General features: G+C 32.4%; 1 protein-coding gene across 6 annotated transcripts in view; it reads left to right on the forward strand.

Moving 5' to 3' along the window:
- LOC127721104 (TPR and ankyrin repeat-containing protein 1-like) overlaps positions 1-16865 on the forward strand; it is a 56845-nt gene extending 39980 nt beyond the window's left edge. For 5 of the 6 annotated variants that reach the window (XM_052227790.1, XM_052227785.1, XM_052227802.1 and 2 more), the window contains 8 exons: positions 310-379; positions 837-1028; positions 1668-1978; positions 4214-4375; positions 10148-10300; positions 10606-10665; positions 12434-12632; positions 13738-16865. In XM_052227790.1, the coding sequence (XP_052083750.1) occupies positions 310-379; positions 837-1028; positions 1668-1786 (381 nt within the window). In that variant the 3' untranslated portion in view covers positions 1787-1978; positions 4214-4375; positions 10148-10300; ... (1 more) ...; positions 12434-12632; positions 13738-16865. The remainder of the gene's footprint in view (positions 1-309; positions 380-836; positions 1029-1667; positions 1979-4213; positions 4376-10147; positions 10301-10605; positions 10666-12433; positions 12633-13737) is intronic. The other variant, XM_052227796.1, reaches the window with a different exon arrangement.
- The last annotated feature ends 1758 nt before the right edge of the window (positions 16866-18623 follow it).

The following is an 18623-nucleotide window of genomic DNA, read 5'->3' on the forward strand; positions in this document are numbered from 1 at the left end:
AAGAAACAAAGAGTTAACACTTCTGCTTAAAAGGTGGTTAGTTCTTATATTTCGTTATTTAAAGAACATATTTGCTCAGATTGAAGTAATGATTTAATCATAAAATAACAACCAACAATGGTTGTGCCACGCTGTTTTGGTAACTTTTATTACTAATTTTATTACCGTTTAGTATATCAAATGTGATTTAAACGTTGATTGAAATAATACTAGCATAGCAGTGCTTTTGTTATTATGTTGGTATTATATATTAATAAAAATGCATTATACTGAAAATACCTCAAATGATTATATGCTTGTTTGTGTCAGGCTTCGAAAGAATGGAGAGTTGTTACAGACTTTTTGCAGAGACATACAGCAGACAAGACTTTGCAAACAGGTAAATCTTTGATTGTATCCTTTGTAAAGATATAACTCCAGTAAGAATAGTTTTTCATATATAGATTTGTAAAAAGCAGTACATATTAAGTAGTCGAAATCTAGGTCACAGTTGTTTTTTTATCATCTTGGATTCATTTTTCAAATACATTGTTGGAATGTGATTGATGTTATGACAAAACATTTGTCTATGGTCAATGAAATAATATTAGAGTATATACACCAAACAAATGACATAATTCGTTCATACTTTGCCAAGATGTTGTTTATATTGTTCTATTTTTAAAAACGTATTAAGAATGATATTTTATCGAGTTATTTTTAAAGCTACAGGTTGTGACAGTTTTATACATTTTGCTAGGATTTCGCAGGGAAAAGACCGTATTTTGTCAATAGAAAGAAAATTAAATGATACATTTGTGATATGAAATATGAGATTGTAGCTCTTATGATTATAGAATATTCGTCAAGACCTTTGACGTTTGATCAGAAGTTACATAAAGTGCTAAATTCAGAATTGAAACAGCTCTATACAGCAATTACTCGAGCCAGAGTTAACGTTTGGATATTTGATGAAGACGTTGAAAAAAGGACACCTATGTTTCAATACTTTACAGCTCTTGATTTAGTTAAAACCTCTACTGAGAGAAGTAGGTATTTCTATCTTAGATACACAGCCACATCCATGCAAGTGTTAAAAAAGTTATTTGTATGGTTTTTAAATGTTCAGATGCTTATATGTAAAAAACGGACAATACGGTTGCCTATAATAGCTCACACCTACTTCATTTGAACTTTGGTGGATAGTTGTCTCATTGGCAATCATGCCACACCACCTCATTTTTATATTAAAATGCTAGACGTCTCATTTTTATATTAAAATGCTAGACTTCACATTCTATATTAATAATCAAGCTTTTTCTAAAAATACAATTGAAATGTATGCATTCAAATTATTTTTATTAAAACAAACGTTAAATTTGCTTATTCTCCCTCCATTTTAGGCAAGTCAGGAATGTGGCAGTTGTTTTTCACTTGTTCTGTTGATTGATAGCTTTTCAGTTTGTTCAATGTCCACGTGTTTATAGTGTAGTCTCATATTCAATAAAACTGATATTTTCATTACAAAACATGTTCTATATAAAAGACCTTTAACTGGGAATAATGAAAACTCAAAAACTTGAATGAAAGTAACCATACTGGCAACATATTTTATCATCCTTTTATTCCATATGTGCTAAAATTGTATATACATATCGTTTCCCTTTCATATTATATATTTCTTTTAGATTTTACGGTTCAGTCCACACCTGCAGAGTGGATGTCAAGCGGAGAGAAACTGATGAAAAGGGAATTATATGACCAGGCGGCACAATGTTTTAAAATGGCTGGTTGTATTTATAAATAAGAATTGGCATTTGCTTATTTACATTATAAAAATGCACGCAAAAAAAATCAAAACAGCAGTGAAATGAGAGAAGAATTATATGAAGCAACTTTAAAGTTTATGAAGTTGAAAAGGACTAAGGAGGCGGCAAACTGTCTTGCGATGGCTAAACATTATGATCTGGCAGCTGAGATATACGAAAAGAGACAACGGGTAATACAAAAGTGTAATTGTCTTAAATTTTACGTTAATATTTGAACAAATTACGAATCGATTCCGAATTTTAATGTGGAAACATTACAAGTTTTTTGTTTTCTTTAATTATTTTTTATAATAATTTGTTAGTCATTCTTTTTTTTGTGTTGATACTTTTACCGTACCTGTATCGTCAATGTTTGAGAAAAGAGGGCGAGTCGGTATGGCATCAAAAACACTTTTTTATTTGCAAACCATGGGCACGAAATTCTGAAAACAAAACCCCCAGATTTATCCATTGATAATAGGGTAAACGTTGTGAAAAACGGCTTACTTATATGACTACATTATACAATGAATAAGAAGAAAAGAATGAAGGAAATAACAAATCAATGAACTTTTTTTAAAGGCTAGTTGCAACCAAGTAGTGAGAAAAAGGTAAAAACAAATTCCTTTTGAAATGAAAGTTACTTAGATAACATTTAGTTACTTTGATAAATTCTTTAAAACATTGGTGTTGACAGTCCATTTGATGGTACAAATTGACATCCCTAAAGCTATCAACATTATGATAAGGTCATATGGTATAATTGCTAATGTAACAGCTTCCCATCAAATAACCAATGACAAAGATATAAACAGTTGTATGCCGCCAAAATTACAAAATGCGTAATAATTCGAAATAGAAAACAAAAGGTCTGATTTAAGGTAAAACAACTGCTAGTAAATGAAATAAACACTTTACAAATCTCGTGCACCGGAAGCGCTTTTCTGGATTTTTCGTCACCAGGAATGCTCAAATATTGCAGAAAGCATTCAAATGCAACCATGGAATTACAGGCTCTTGGCTTGGGACAAGCATATACAAATGGGACGAGGTCAATCATGTTTGTAATCGCTCAAACCTCCAATAACCTTAGATAGAGATGTGTCAACAAAAATTAGAATCAACTGTTAAAATCCGTCAGTAGGTTTTAACTCACGGATTCGTGGTAAGAAAAAAAAACAACCATGTTCGACACTGTTTAAATATATGGTGAATTTGTCTCACAAAAATTCCATTAAGCTGACCAAGTTTCTGAAAAATACATATTTTTGATATTTTTACGAACAGCGATCGAAGATCCTTTCAGACATAAATAAAGGCAACAGTAGTATACCGGTGTTCAAAAGTCATAAATCGATTGAGAGAAAACACATCCGGGTTACAAACCAAAACCGAGGGAAACACATCAACTATAAGAGGAAAACAAAGGAACAACAGGAACACCGAAGTGCAACAAAAACAAACGCCAACACACATAGAAACAAACTATTTGATAACAACTGCCATATTCCTGACTTGGTACAGGACATTTTAAGAAAAAAATGGTGGGTTGAACCTGGTTTCATGGCATGCCAAACCTCCCGCTTTATGACAATGTTAATGTTGGATGTACAAAACACCGAGGACACGCCGCACATCAATGCAAATTCACATTCAGTATAACAGTCATATTCGGGAATATGACAATGATGGTATTGAAAGGCAATTGTATAATTATTTGGACAACAAACGATACGACATAACACATTATTCAACTGAAACCATAACAAAAACATCAAAAATAAATTCATGAATGTTGGATGTACAAAATACCGAGACACGTCGTATAGCAATGTAAATTCACTCTCGGTATAACAGTCATATTCGGGAATAGGTCACGTTCGGTACTTAGCAGACAGACGACATAGATGTTAAACCACAATATAAGACGTGGTAAAAATGTCATTAGTTAGTTTAGACACAGACAAATCGTATAGAAATATATTTGACGAAATATTCATTAAGAAAGTACTGATATGCCCTGTTAAGGGTCAGTTGATACCAAAGTTTTGATATATTTAATATTTTAAAAAGTATAACAGGGATTATCTATAATTTTGGACAGAGTAGCCTTTAAAGAAAAATAGTTGAGAACTCTGATCACCATGGTCTCTCACTACCATTATAAACCAAGAACATTATTTTTATCAATCGCCACTTTCTAGGTTTTTTCACATAAAAATTTGTTTAATACTTTATACTATGATAGAAAACATCCCTTTTGATATTGACCATTTTTGTATTTGTTATTCCCGTTTTGTATATAATCTCTCTTTCAATTTTGACATATTTATTTAACTTAGATATATTTGCACATAACTCAGTGCAAAATTCATGGTGACATGCAAACATACACAAATCTTTGGATTTGAATTCAACTTTTATAGTTTGAGAAAGCTGCCGAAATGTATAGGAGAAGTAATAAACCTACAGATTGTTGCCGAATTTATGAACACATTGGTCGTTTTGACAAAGCTATTGATGTTCTACAAGAATTCAACATGTACGATGCAGCAATATCATCATTGCGAAGATATAATGAGAGAAAGGTAAATATAAGTATTTTTCTACTACTCCATTAAAATAAAATCAGGACGATCATATTTATATAAATTATGACGATTCTGTGCACAAATTGATTTGTGATGTCACTTTCTGTCGGTCATATTCATTTGCTACTTTAAGTTTGGAACATACAACAATGCCTATACGTGGCATTGGGATTATGATAGAATTATTTGTCGTTTACTTTGTCATATTCATGGACTATGACCAGTAGCTAAATTTTTCGTTTACTAGTATTTTGCACATCGCATCGCTGAGCAACGAACACATAAATACGTAGTTTCCATCTGCGTGACAGTTTTTTTAAGAGCTTACATGAATATATTATCATAATTTCATGAAATTTACATCAAAGGTTTATATTACCCATGTCTTGTGAAGGTTCGGTTAGCGTCGATCAACTATTTGCACTGAGTTATAACCTTGGAAAATTTAATTATATAGAAAATTGCATTGTCAGCGCGCTCATGCTACATTCAATATAAAATTGATTGAAGTTTAATTTTACCTTTTATTAGATACACTTGTGTGTTCTTTTTGGAGGTATCTCCAGACTCGCGGCATTTAGATAGGAATATTTTCATTTATTAGGATTTTAGTTTTTTAAATTAAAGGGAAAATCATTCAATATTTCAGATTATGGATTTGAAGTTTGATTGAATAGGGCAATCCTAATTGTAAATAAACTCATCATAAATATCAAGATATAAAACTGTGTTAGCCAGACACGCGTTCCGTCAGACTCATAAGTGATGCGCGAATCAAAACGTAGATAAAGAAGGACAGACGGTCATTCTTGAGAATAAAGAAAATATAGACAAGCAAGAGTAGACAATTATATTACACAGTAAACTAACCCTTAAGCAACACCAGCCCCCGCAACACCAGCCCCCAAGACAGAGATTTAGTCCATGTGCTCAGGAAAGATATATTTTTGCTCCTTTATAAACGATATTTGTTATCCATAAATGAAGAAAGAAAAACGAATTTGTGAATACGACAAATTAATCATATCAAATATGTATTCATGTATGGCATCGATTTTCCATGCAAACACAATATTGACTTGAACGACCATAGGTATATGGGATGGTTTAAACAGACAGTAATATGGGGTAATTGGGACAGACTTATCTTTCGAATAGAGAGAAATTTTAGCTATGGCTGATGTGTGCTGACAGTTATGTTTTTGATTAAAAGCATGTAAACCTCAGTTGATTTATGAAAGTAGCATTTCTCGGTGTCATTTTTTTTTCAATTTGAACGGGGAAAATAAAAGTTAGGCTTGTATTTATTAAAATGTGGGATTATTTGCTTTTGGCTTCTGATTATCTGTTTTGGATTTTGAATGTTTAAAAAAATTGAGAACTGCATGCATTGTTTGAAACTAAGGTTTCAACTCCCTCAGGCAAAGTTGACCTTAGATGGATTTGGCTATTTGTTTTAGGTATTTTGTCATATAGCTCTTCAACTGTTTCAGTACTTATACATCCCTCGGATTTCAAATGTTTGGCTTCGAGCGTTCCTGATGAAGGTAAATCCAGAAAAGCGCTTCGGACGCATGAAATTATTAAACGTGTTGTTTTCAATTTTTTACATCACTGGGTCGATACCTCTGCTGGTGGACTATCAGTCCCCGAGGGTATCATCAGCTCAGTAGTCAGTACTTCGGTACTGACATGATTTATAACAAACTTTTCTAAAATTGCCCGTTTATAAATTTTGAAATTATAAAGAAACTAATGTTTCAACTCCCTCAGGCAAAGTTGACTTTAGATGGATTTGGCTATTTGTTTTAGGTATTTTTGTCATATAGCTCTTCAACTGTTTCAGTACTTATACATCCCTCGGATTTAAAATGTTTGGCTTTGAGCGTTCCTGATGAAGGTAAATCCAGAAAAGCGCTTCGGACGCATGAAATTATTAAACGTGTTGTTTTAAATTTTTTTGTAGCCATTCATGTTAAGATTAAAATCCGTGTTGTTAAAAACTTTTTGAAAAAGGACCAAAATATCGTCCACCATCTAAAATAGATTGGAAACAGTGTCGTCAGGTAAAAAAATACGCTCTTTCATCGAATTGTAAAATTTGGTGTAAACGGGAAAAATCTGATAAAAAATCTCTTGATTCTTATTTAAATAAATGTATGAATGTTGTGGATATTCGAATATCACATTTTGAAAATAATTCAGAAATAAATAAAAGAGTACATAATACGCCTATTTCTAGAATAAGAAACAAACTTCAATTTTTTGGGGCCCTTTATAGCTTACTTTTCGGTGTGAGCCAAGGCTCCGTGTTGAAGACCGTACTGTGACCTATAATGGTTTACTTTTATAAATTTTGACTTGGATGGAGAGTTGTCTCATTGGCACTCATACCACATCTTCTTATATCTATTCAAGTACTTTCAAAGCGGTTTGTGTTTGTACCGGCCGACAAAGCAGCCAACAATGTGGTGGTGGTATGCCGTAAATACTACACGGACATTCTTAAGAATGAAATTTTAAATTCATCTACATTCAAGTCCTTGCGCTCCAAAGAGAGTCATATAGTAAACAAACATATCATAACCACATCACAGCTTACGGCCTCTTCTGAACATTTGAAGGTTCCTACTATGTATTGGTTACCTAAACTACACACAAAAAAACAGTAAAATATCGTTTCGTCTCGGCCTTTAGTAAGTGTACTACAACTAATCTTTCAATGCTTTTAACTAAATCTTTAACTACTATCGAAGAAATTATCATTAAATTTTGTAATAAAATATATGAAAATAGTGGAATTAACTATTTTTGGAGTGTAAAAAATTCTTTGGATGTTTTAGATAAATTACGTGCTTTTGATGGTCCTTTTGATTTTGTTGACAGTTTTGACTTTTCAACTCTTTACACTACACTTCCACACAATCTTATCAAACAAAAGTTTTCCTATTTAATTAAATGGTCGTTTGGTAAATCTGAATGCAAATATATTTGCTGCAACTCATTTAAAGCCTTCTTCTCAAATGAGAAAGGTAAATATGCAAGATATACTTACTGGAGGTGTGATGAGATGATTGAAGCTGTTAATTTTGTCCTTGATAATATTTATGTACGTTTCGGCAATAAAGTTTATCGACAGGTTGTAGGTATTCATATGGGCACCAATTGCGCCCCTTTAATAACAGACTTGTTCTTGTACTGTTATGACCAAACTCAGTAAAGACCCGTCTAAATTGCATTTAATTGATAAATTCGACAACACTTACCGTTATCTTGATGATATTTTTTCGTTAAATAATCAAGAATTTTCTAAATATACTGCCGAAATTTAGCCAAAGGAACTTACTTTAAATAAATCAAATATAAACGGTCCTTTCCTAGATTTAGATATTTCAGTTTAACACGGGAAACTCTACACTAAAATTTACAACAAAAGGTACGATTTTTCGTTCCCTATTGTTAATTTTCCTTTTTTGGATGATGATGTTCCTTTGGCACAATCTTATGGTGTTTATATATCACAACTCGTTCGGTATGCCCGTGTCTGTTGTGACGTTTTGGATTTCAATGAACGTAATCTGAGTATTACTGGTAAATTATTAAGTCAGGGATTTCGTTACCACACATTACTTAAAACCTTTACTAAATTATTCCATAGATATAAAGATTTGCTTTTGAAGTTTGGTTGTACCTGTAGAAAACTTATTTCAAACGGGATAGCGCATCCTCATTTTTACGGAGATGTTGTTTACCAAGCCCGGAAATTTAGAAACGATCCGGGTAAACTTATTCTAAAAGGTTACCAATTAAACACTGTAATTAGATCTTTGAATATTGTTTCCATTGGTATTAATATTGATTTTGTTATCAGTAAATAAAAATAAAACTAAATTTTATTGTTATATACATATGTACATTCATGTCGATACCTGTATCTTGGCATTGCACAAGGTCATGTTCTTTTCTGTTTATGACGACTTTACACTAAATCCATTTGATGTTTGATGTGTACTGATTGATAATTAAGTCTTAGATGCATGATTTTTTTTTATATTAGTTATTGGCTTTGATCTAGCTATCAGTAACTGCGAGTGCTCTCAGATCTGTACTTCGTGTCTTTTTTTTTGTTTAGATGTACAAGTACCCGTCCACGTCCACTCTGTGTTTTTGTTAGATGTATTTCTATTTGTATCCATTTGATGAGTTAAGCCTTTTTCAACTGATTTTTATAGTTTGTTCTGATGTTGTACTGTTACACCACTGTTCCAGATTATGGCGAGGTTTGGCGCCTTCAAACTAGTTTAACCCCGCCAAATTCTGTATGTGCCTGTCCGAGTCAGGAGCTTCTAATTCAATGGTTGTCGTTTGTTACTGTGTTACATATTTGTTTTTCGTTCATTATTTTGTACATAGATTAGGCCGTTAGTTTTCTCGTTTGAATTGTTTTACATTTGTTATTTCGGGGCCTTTTATAGCTGACTATGCGCTATGGGCTTTGCTCATTGTTGAAGGCTGTACGGTGACCTATAGTTGTTAATTTCTGTGTCATTTGGTCTCTTGTGGAGAGTTGTCTCATTGGCAATCATACCACATTTTCTTTTAAATATTTGCAATAGAAAGCTTTATAAAAAAGAAGAGATGGTTAGTTGTTTTTGGGTAATTTAAAATCAATCTACTCACGAATGTGTGATTTCTATTTTGACAGAATGTTTTTCACAACTTTTCCGGTCAAACTTTGTACATTGGTAAAATATTGACATGTTCCTATAAAATATATAACCAGTAGAGAGAGAAAAAATTAGTATAACATAGACCTAGACATATAATGAACTTATATTACACAACGTTCAAAGAATATCTTGTTCTCCTAGTTTTCTTTATACAGATGAAAATGATCATTCAGTTTATATATTATTATCACTATTATTTATTATTATCAATGAAAAACCTTTAAGTGCAAGCATACAATACTCCAAGTCGTATAGTGTTTTTAAATCAATAGATATCTCCTTCTACTTATATGTAACAATGTATCCGGGTTTGTTCCCAAATCTCATGTTGGGTAAGATATTTCTACATATAAATCATTGGCTTTAAAACTTTGAGCGTTCCTGATGAAGATAAAAACATAAAAGCGCTTTGGAAGCATATAATTTATAAAGTGTTAGTTTTTTAATTGTTTTAAGTCCGGAAGTTATCAACGGTAAACCTATTTCCGGCACTTATTTTGGTTTAATTCTAGTACACTGACTTATAGACCTCAAACTTATTAATGATTTTCCTCTGATATAAGATCATATATGCAAGTTTGGTTGCAATCCCATAATCCTCTGGAAAACCCCCGTCAGTACTCATTTCAGTCTAATTTCAATGAACTTTTATTTACTATGACTTATCTTAGAAGGGATGATCTCAACTACAATAGGAATTATCCCTTTATGATGAATTGTAAAAATGTTGTTCTATACAATTAACAATATAATCTTAGCCTAGGCTGATGACATTTCCTTTCACTTAATTTGGTCATATAGCTCTACAACTGTTTCGGTTCTTATACATCCTTGGCTTTCAAATATTCAGCTTTGAGCTTTCCTGGTAACGCTAAATCCAGAAAAGCGCTTCAGACGCATGAAATTTATAACGTAATTTTGAAGAAAAAGAATGTCCCTTGATTAAAATGACAAGGGTTATATGTTGTTAATGCATAATCTTTATGTTAAAGTTTGTCCATGTGTATATAATTTAAACACTATGAAATTTTAAATATAGCAGTCAAAACAGACAAGAATGGAGTACAGTATACTTGAACATTTTTACATGCCAAAAAAAATGTATGGAAGTTTTGAAGCAAAATGCTACCATTGCTCTTCTGTAATATGTGGAAGCTCGAAAGGTACTTCAAATCTTATGACTCACATGAGGGTAAGTAACAAAATCTAAATTGAAATTTTTAGTAGAATCTTAAAATTGTAAGAAAAAGATTTTTAAGAATAAACAAATGTATTCATTTGTTTCTATATATAAATCTTTACTGAAAAAAATATGTCCCTTTAAAATAAGAAATGCAATGAAATAATGCTGTTATGATATAATCAAATATAAAGCACACAGTTTGTCAGATAAGGGATGTTGGTTTCACATAATAATGTATAGTTGAACCAGGCCAACTGTTAGTTAATCCATCAAACACTCCTAATGTTAAAATCTTATATTTTTTTTATTTCCAGAGAAAACATAAGGAAGTACTTCTGAAAACACCAATACAACCTGAAGAATCTGAATTACAAGTAAGTAAAACAAAATACTAGATTTGATAAAAATATTAGAATATGTTAAATATGATGTGAGGCAAATACAAATAGCAGATGTCCTTGTATTATCTGTTGCTGGGCTGGTGACTTGATTACTTTTTCAGTGGTAGACAGCAAATATTTTAGATGCCACCTTTTGTGGCGTTGATACATTCGTGTGACGCACAGTGCATTATTCTATTGTGCTGTATTTGTGTTCTGTCGTAAATTAATTTTATGTGTTCGTTGTTATTCTGTGGTTTACATGTTGAAATGTACTGTTATATTATTTATTTATGTATTTCTCTGTCCTGAATGTTCTTTCATTTATTTTAACTGTATTCCTGTCACGTAATATGTCATTTTAGCGGGTTTTTTTAACATTGCCATATAAGAGGGAGGTTTGGCTAGCCATTAAACCAGGTTCGACCCACCATTTTTTCTTGTCCTGTACCAAGTCAGGAATATGGCAGTTGTCATCACATAGTCCGTTTCTATGTATGTTGGCGTTTGTTTTCAGTGTTTCTGTTGTTCCGTTTTGTCTCCTCTTATAGTTGATGTGTTTCCCTCAGTTTTGGTTTGTGGCCCGGATTTGTTTCTTTTAAATCGATTTATCACTATTGAACAGCGGTATACTACTATTGCCTCTATTCAGACATTCAATGGGAAAATGACAATTCAAAGTACCAAGTTCCAAGTAGGAAACATCTTCCCTCAATAAGAATTAAGGAGAAGTCGATTGAACTGCAAATTTACTGAAAGCATAAAGGAAAATTAGTCAAAATGTATGCTTAACAATTAACTTGTGGTCAAACAGGCAAATTAGAAGTTTCCCGGGCATAACAGGGCATTTCATTTTAGATTAGACCATGGAGTATGTAATGTTAGCCTGTTCACGCTTTAAAGTACATACAGCTGAACACATAAGCCAAGAAAATGAAGAGGTAGTAGCATGCTATGAAAATGTAATGTGATTAACTATATTTAAAAATCAATGTTATTGACATGTAGTTTATCATTTGGCATGTAATAGACCCCAGGTCCGAGTCCCATGTTATGTTCTATTTTCAGTCTTTTTGTGACTATAACCACTACCTTAGACTTGGTGATCTCAATATCAATAGGGATCTTTCGCGCATATGTTAGCATTTATTGAAGTAAAATTACACAACCCATATAAGGTGCTAAAGTTATTATCCAAAAACTCCTTCCCTGCACTTATTTCAGTCTATTTTCAACGAACATGATGTTGACCTAGTGATATCAAAATCAATAAGGGTTTTATATATGTAACCATATATACAATTTTTGTTGCAATCCGATATAACATCTTTGAGTAATCATCCACATATAAAAATTCTGACGGGTTGTTTGACGAAAAAACGAATAGACGGATAAAAATATATATATACCGCTTTCTGAATGGTAGAGGTATAATTACATCCATTCCTGTGGTGCCAACAAGATTTTGAGTGTTATGCTTTTCATACTTTTTACTGAAAAAAAAAGAAAAGATACCAAGGGGGCATATAAAAAGCATTAGTCCAATCAAATCAGCAAATGCCAATAAATCTACGAAAGGAAAAACAACAGTCACAAAATATATCATTGAAAATAAAGTCTGAGCATTACTAACCCAACCAAAAACCGGGTTGAGCTCATGTGTTCCAGAAGGATAGGCAGTTCCTGCTCAACACGTGGAACAATTTACTAAGATTATTGTCTACATATATTGAAACTGTTTGATTATCATTTTATATTACAGAACTTAGACCATGGTTATTTTGAGGATCAAATAATTAGAAATGCCGCTAGTCACTACCATAAACATCAAGATACAGATCAAATGTTAAAAGCCCTAGACAATATAAGCAGTTTATCAGTAATAATTGAATTCTTAACAAGTCGCTATAATGGCAGAAAGGAATACGTCACATATGCTGCAAGAATACTTATCAACAAAGGTAATGAATAAATTGATAATCACTGTTCATAAAACAGAAAATGTGAAACATTAATTGATTCAATAAAAAGAAATTTGGAGTTTGCTGTTCTTATCTAGTATCTTTAATGTGTGTTTTTATTTCTTTGCTCAAACGTCAATACATGTATTATACGGTTGAAGGTAAATTCAGAAGAGTGTTTATGGCGCACGAAATTCATAAATTTTCGTTTGCAGTCACTAGCACTGTGTCGATACAACTGCTGGTGGACTGTTCCCGAGGGTTACATTTCGTAATTAACCGTTTAAAATTAAAGAAAATTTTAAGAAACTAAGCTTCCAACTATCCAGGCAAAGTTGACCTTAGAAGAATTTGGTTATTCTTTTTATGTATTTTTTGTGTTGTCATATAGCTATTTTTACTAGGGGTGTCAACGAGTAATCGATTACTCAAGTATCGTTCGGTACTATGGAGTTTGGAATTAAAATAAAACTCCATAAATCGGTTTCACGTTAGGACATTGTCCCCTTCTTTCAATAAATAGATTTTTTGGAGAACGTCCCTCCGAGAATTCAATAGAAATCACTAATTAATCATAATTTTAAAATGCTTCGTATATTTGTGCGAAATTGTCATTTAAAATGCTTCCGAAATCTTCCATTTTTTAAATACTTTACAAACATGTAGCATCATATAAGAGCGAAATATCGTATCGAAGAACAAACAAAATAACGTTAAAACAGACAACCAGGCATTATATCGGTCACTTCTTATCATATAACACCTTTTTGAATGTTTTTTTTACGATTATACAATGTATTTGTTGTTTGATCTGGTTAGACTGTAACCATTTATATTCAAAAGGTGTTTATCAAATTATTGATTGAATCGTTGTTTACTTAGGCTACAAATAATGGTAGATCATGCCTGGGACTGTAATTATCTATCTCAAGATAATGATGAAGAGGGTTTTACGTCGATTAGGCAATGACAAACAAAGCGTAAAATGTTTTCCTATTTTGAGCAAGTACTCGAGTATCGCTCTATAAAACCAATAAGGGGACTAGATCTTTGCAGAATATAGCTATTGAACTGATCAATTACATGCAAGATAAATATTTTACAGGGGAAACAAAAGAGGCTGTTGAATTATACAAGAAGTACGGTTTTCCAGAAGATGCGTTTCAATTCTGTGATACAAGTAGAGACGCTTTTTCATATAGTCATTGTTTGATCTTCGACTCTCTCCTTCATATGAAAATTAAACCCGATGGTAGTGCAAACGTCAGGGAAGCTCGAAAAGTCGAAGAAAATTTGAAGAAATCGATTAGCATGCTTTTGAAATGCAAAAGAGGAAACAGTCAAGAAAGTATTGATGTCCTTACCAATACAGAGGGTGAGGCAAATTTGCTTCTTGGTAGACTAACTGGACGTCAAAACTACATTGAACTGGCTTTTGAAATGTTTAAAGCTAGACAACCACTTGAAAACAAATGGGGCAAAATGGAATGTTTGAATTGGATGATGAATATCTCGGATTTAAAGCGGGCCTCCAATTTGGATTTAGTAGTGAAGTGTTTGCAAGATACATTAGCAGTCCTTTATACGATAACTTCCAAGAATAACTGCCTAGAACAAATACAACTGCTGGAAGATTATGGGGTAAAACAGGAGGGAGAAAAATTCTTTTACAATCCTAGACTAAACCCTCCAATACGTAGACTTATGAAAAAAGTCAAGAATAAGTCTGTAAAAGAGGAAGTTGAAAAAAGAGAAGTTCGTCGTGTAATAGTCATTGATTTATTAACGAAGAGTAACAAGTGGTATTGGAAGTTATTACCAATTGTTGAGAAGAAATATGTAAATGCATTGTCTGTTGACGAGTTAAATAGGTACTGTTCCACATTCAAGAATTTGGAAAAATTGCTAGAAAGTCAAGTTCAGAAAATAAGACTTGATTATTTTCTTCATCGTATCAAAACATTCTCGAATCCTGTTACAAAAGAAGAAAACCAAATTCTTCGACAATTCAAAACTAATACTGGTGAATTTATGTCATGCCGACATCTGATTCGAGACATGATTCAGATTGTTTCTCAGTTTAATAATCTTTCTGTGAAGGAATGCAATTTTATACGTGGACAACTTATGAAGGTTAGAGAAGAAATGGACAATAATTTCAAATCTCATTTGTCAATAGCAGAAGATAAATTATATGACAAGAGAGAAAAAAATATTTCAACTTTTGTAGAAATGATCACTTATCATAAACTATTTGGATTGAGTGTAGATGTCAAAAAATGCATTTTGGACTTCGAGAATTCGATATCAGAAGAACTATTGACCTATTTACAAGATAAAAGCTGTTCTTACGATCAAAGTATAACTAAAGTGCGAAAACTTGGTTTTATGGTTCCTGATTTTACTGATAAACCAGTAGTTATATCTATTGTTCGATCGTTTGCTGATAGTGTCATTGAAATGCGTGAGCAACGGTACCCTTACCGGGCTATGAGAAGTTTCAGTGTCTTTGTTGAGAGACTTCATAAGCAGCGAACAGAATATACATTACCAGAACTGAATTTATTGCTATCATGGATAAAATATTACACATTTGTTGGTTTTGTACTGCAGTCGAAAATCGCTACCTGTTGGAAAAGGGATGACTTTCAGTTTTTTATTTCATCATCATTTTTAGACACGGTAAAGTACATAGAGTTTACACTATTCGACGACAAATTGTCAACGGAGAAACTGATTGCATGTAATGATTTTAAAAAGATGCCACAAATTAATGATATTTGTAATATTCTAGAAAGGTTTGTTCAGTTAGTCTCTGGACTACGAAGCAAGATAAACATAACCAATATTGCCTTCAAGAGACTCATGAAGTCATGTCAATTACGAAAAATGGAGTCGGGAAAACCCGATGAAAGTTCTTTTCATTCTGATGTAGCAGTTGTTGAAAATGTGATTTGTTGGAGTTTAATATTCGTAATAAATATGGATGTCGCAGTGTTGACGCAATCTGAAACTGAAGTTCTAAAACAATTGTCAGTGTATCACAATCCAGATCTTTATCCAAAACGAATATCGAACATCTTAGCAGGAATAAAAAGTGCTACTGGTATAAATAACATCAGAAGAAGCTTACATGATTTTATCACAAACAGAGGTGAGAAATTGTTACGATGTAAATGGGATGAACAGAAAGGATGTATAATTCAAGGAGAATGTGACACAAAAATAGACTCAATGGACACATTCCACCTTCTTGGAACACTTAAGATCCTTACAGATCAAGATCAATTTAAAGCAGAGGCTGCAGGTGAGGAAGATATAATTGAAATGGAGGAAATTAAAGTTACGGACGTTGAAGTCAAAACAGTTTTTGAGGATCGCAAAAAACAAAGTATTCGAACAAATGATACGGAATCAAATGCAAAAATGATCAAGGAAACTTTTCATTTTGAATCTGGTCTGAGAGAAATTATAAATGATCCTTTTTTTGCAAAGATAGTAATTAATGAGGCAAGATGTGGCCTTTGCGATGAGATATTCGAAGATAAAACTATCGATCAGAAAGACCATCAAAGTGAAAGGAATGTCAGTAGAGTTACGGATAATTCAGTATCTACTAAATTAAGTATGAAGTCTATTGCAAATTCTCTATGGTCACATTTAGATAAGAATACAACAGCGGCTTCAAAATTGTCCCCTGTGGCTGAGTCTTTATCAGTACAGTCAAATCAAAATCAGTACACGTCGTCAGTTGATGAAACAAAAAATTCATTGCAATCTTATGTAGATAGACATGTAGAAACAATTATGCCTCCAGAAAGAAATGAGGGAAGTTTTACTGCTCCTTTGCCATATCATAAGATGCATCAGACCGAAGCATCTATACGTACATATGTGGAACATATGGGCTCTACGTCTCATCAGGAAAGACTAGCTGATATTCGTCAGTTTCATCAATTCTATCAAAAATTTGTAAAACCTATTTTGGAAATGACGAGCAAGTTTATATCAAAATATGGATTGTTCACACAAGAAAATAGACAACGGTTTGATGAAGATATGAGAATAAGCAAGCTTGTCATTCTCTATGAGGAGTGTAACGTAGATCTACATGAAATTGTCAGATTAAAAACATGGAACGCATACCATATAAAATGGAAATTACGAGAGTTAGAAAATCTACACAATGATGTAAAGAAAAGTGTCAAGGAGTTGTTCGATGTTAATAATCGAGTGAGTAAAAATAGCATGGTGCTTGCAGTATTTTTTTCTGTCTAGATCTCCATTGATATAAAGTTATGAACTAAGGTCTAATATTTTTGTAGATAATAATATATTATACCAAGTGGTATTCTATAAATCGCATCACATAAACGGTATTACTTTTCTGCACCAGATGTGCATTTTGCGGACGCCATCACGAGTTAGTTGACCGTTATGGAATAACCGTTTCACAGATGATATCGGATATGTTCCTTATGTCGTAACTACAATACCCTTCCCTTTTCACGAATGTGACCTACCGAATAAGACTATTTACCGGATTTGTAATAACATAAGGAACACGACGGGTGCCACATATGGAGCAGGATTTGCTTACCCTTCCGGAGCACCTGAGATCACCCCCAGTTTTTGGTGGGGTTCGTGTTGCTTAGTCTTTAGTTTTCTATGTTGTGTCATCTGTACTATTATTTGTCTGTTTGTCTTTTTATTTTTGGCCATGGCGTTGTCAGTTTGTTTTAGATCTATGAGTTTGACTGTCCCTCTGGTATCTTTCGTCCCTCTTTTCTTTGACAATTAATGTCTCTTCGTTGATGCTCGCGACCAATTTTTAAAGGATATTGAAATTGTAAGTTGAATATTTCAAGATTATATTTTGCTCTTTTCAGAAAGAAATTTCAGAAGATGATGATTTTGATAAGCTTGAATATAAACCACTCAAAAAATCAAGACGAAAGACGAAATGGAGCAAGATTGACTTGAAATAGGCATTTGATTATGTAAGAAAACTCCCAAGTTTTTTTTAAGTTATCAATTCGCCAAAGAAATCATAGTAATTATAAACAGAAAATGAAACTTTTTTTTTATTGTTATGTCTATTGTATAATTGCTTTTATCAATTTAGTTTATGTAATCATTAGTTTTAATCAAATTGAACATAGATCAACAATTCCTTTAATTTGTAAAATTCTAAAAGAAGTCTTTAAATTTCAAAGTTTAACGAGCAACAAGAATAGTTTGAAGGAAGAAAACATGAAAATCAAGTAAACTGGAGTTTGGTGATCTAGTGATTACATATATCCGCAGAATGACTCTTGAACGGCAAATCTCCACTGTCAAAATCTGCCTTGACCTGAATATTATTTTTCCACGACACTCTGATTTAAATCTTAAAAGTTTTTGTCGAGTAGAACATTTATCATCACCAAGTTAAAAAAATAAAAATAAAAAAGAAACCTAAGGATCAAATCTCTTGGTCAGTAAATGTCAAATTCAAAAAGATTATACTCGTAATTAGTTTATGGTCCATGACATCATGTTAAAATTTTACCAAGAGGTACTATTTACTATTGTCATCCGGTAAAAAAAAACACAAACTGCACATTTTTGATAAAAACTAATGAGTATAACTCTTGATCAGATGTCAAATTCGTTAGGACCATATTTCACTTGTAGCGTATGGTCCATAACAATATGTTAAAATTGAGCCAAGCCATACTTTTCAAAATTCTCATCATTATGTCTACCATCCACATCATGAGATGTCAGTTTTCTAGTACTATACATATTCAAGCATGATTCCTAATGATACTAACAATAATTTTGAAGAGATGGATGCAAATGTAAAAATTATATTAATGAATTGAACAAATAGGAATAATTTTAGTGAGTTTTGTGTGTATGTATATATCTTTTTAATGCTTGTGATTTATAATATGTGACATCAAATGAATGCAATGAAATAATTTTATTCATATTCAAGTCATGTAT

This window comes from Mytilus californianus, unplaced genomic scaffold (genome assembly GCF_021869535.1).
Source record: "Mytilus californianus isolate M0D057914Y unplaced genomic scaffold, xbMytCali1.0.p SCAF_1, whole genome shotgun sequence".
In the NCBI taxonomy this organism is placed as follows: Eukaryota; Metazoa; Mollusca; class Bivalvia; order Mytilida; family Mytilidae; genus Mytilus; species Mytilus californianus.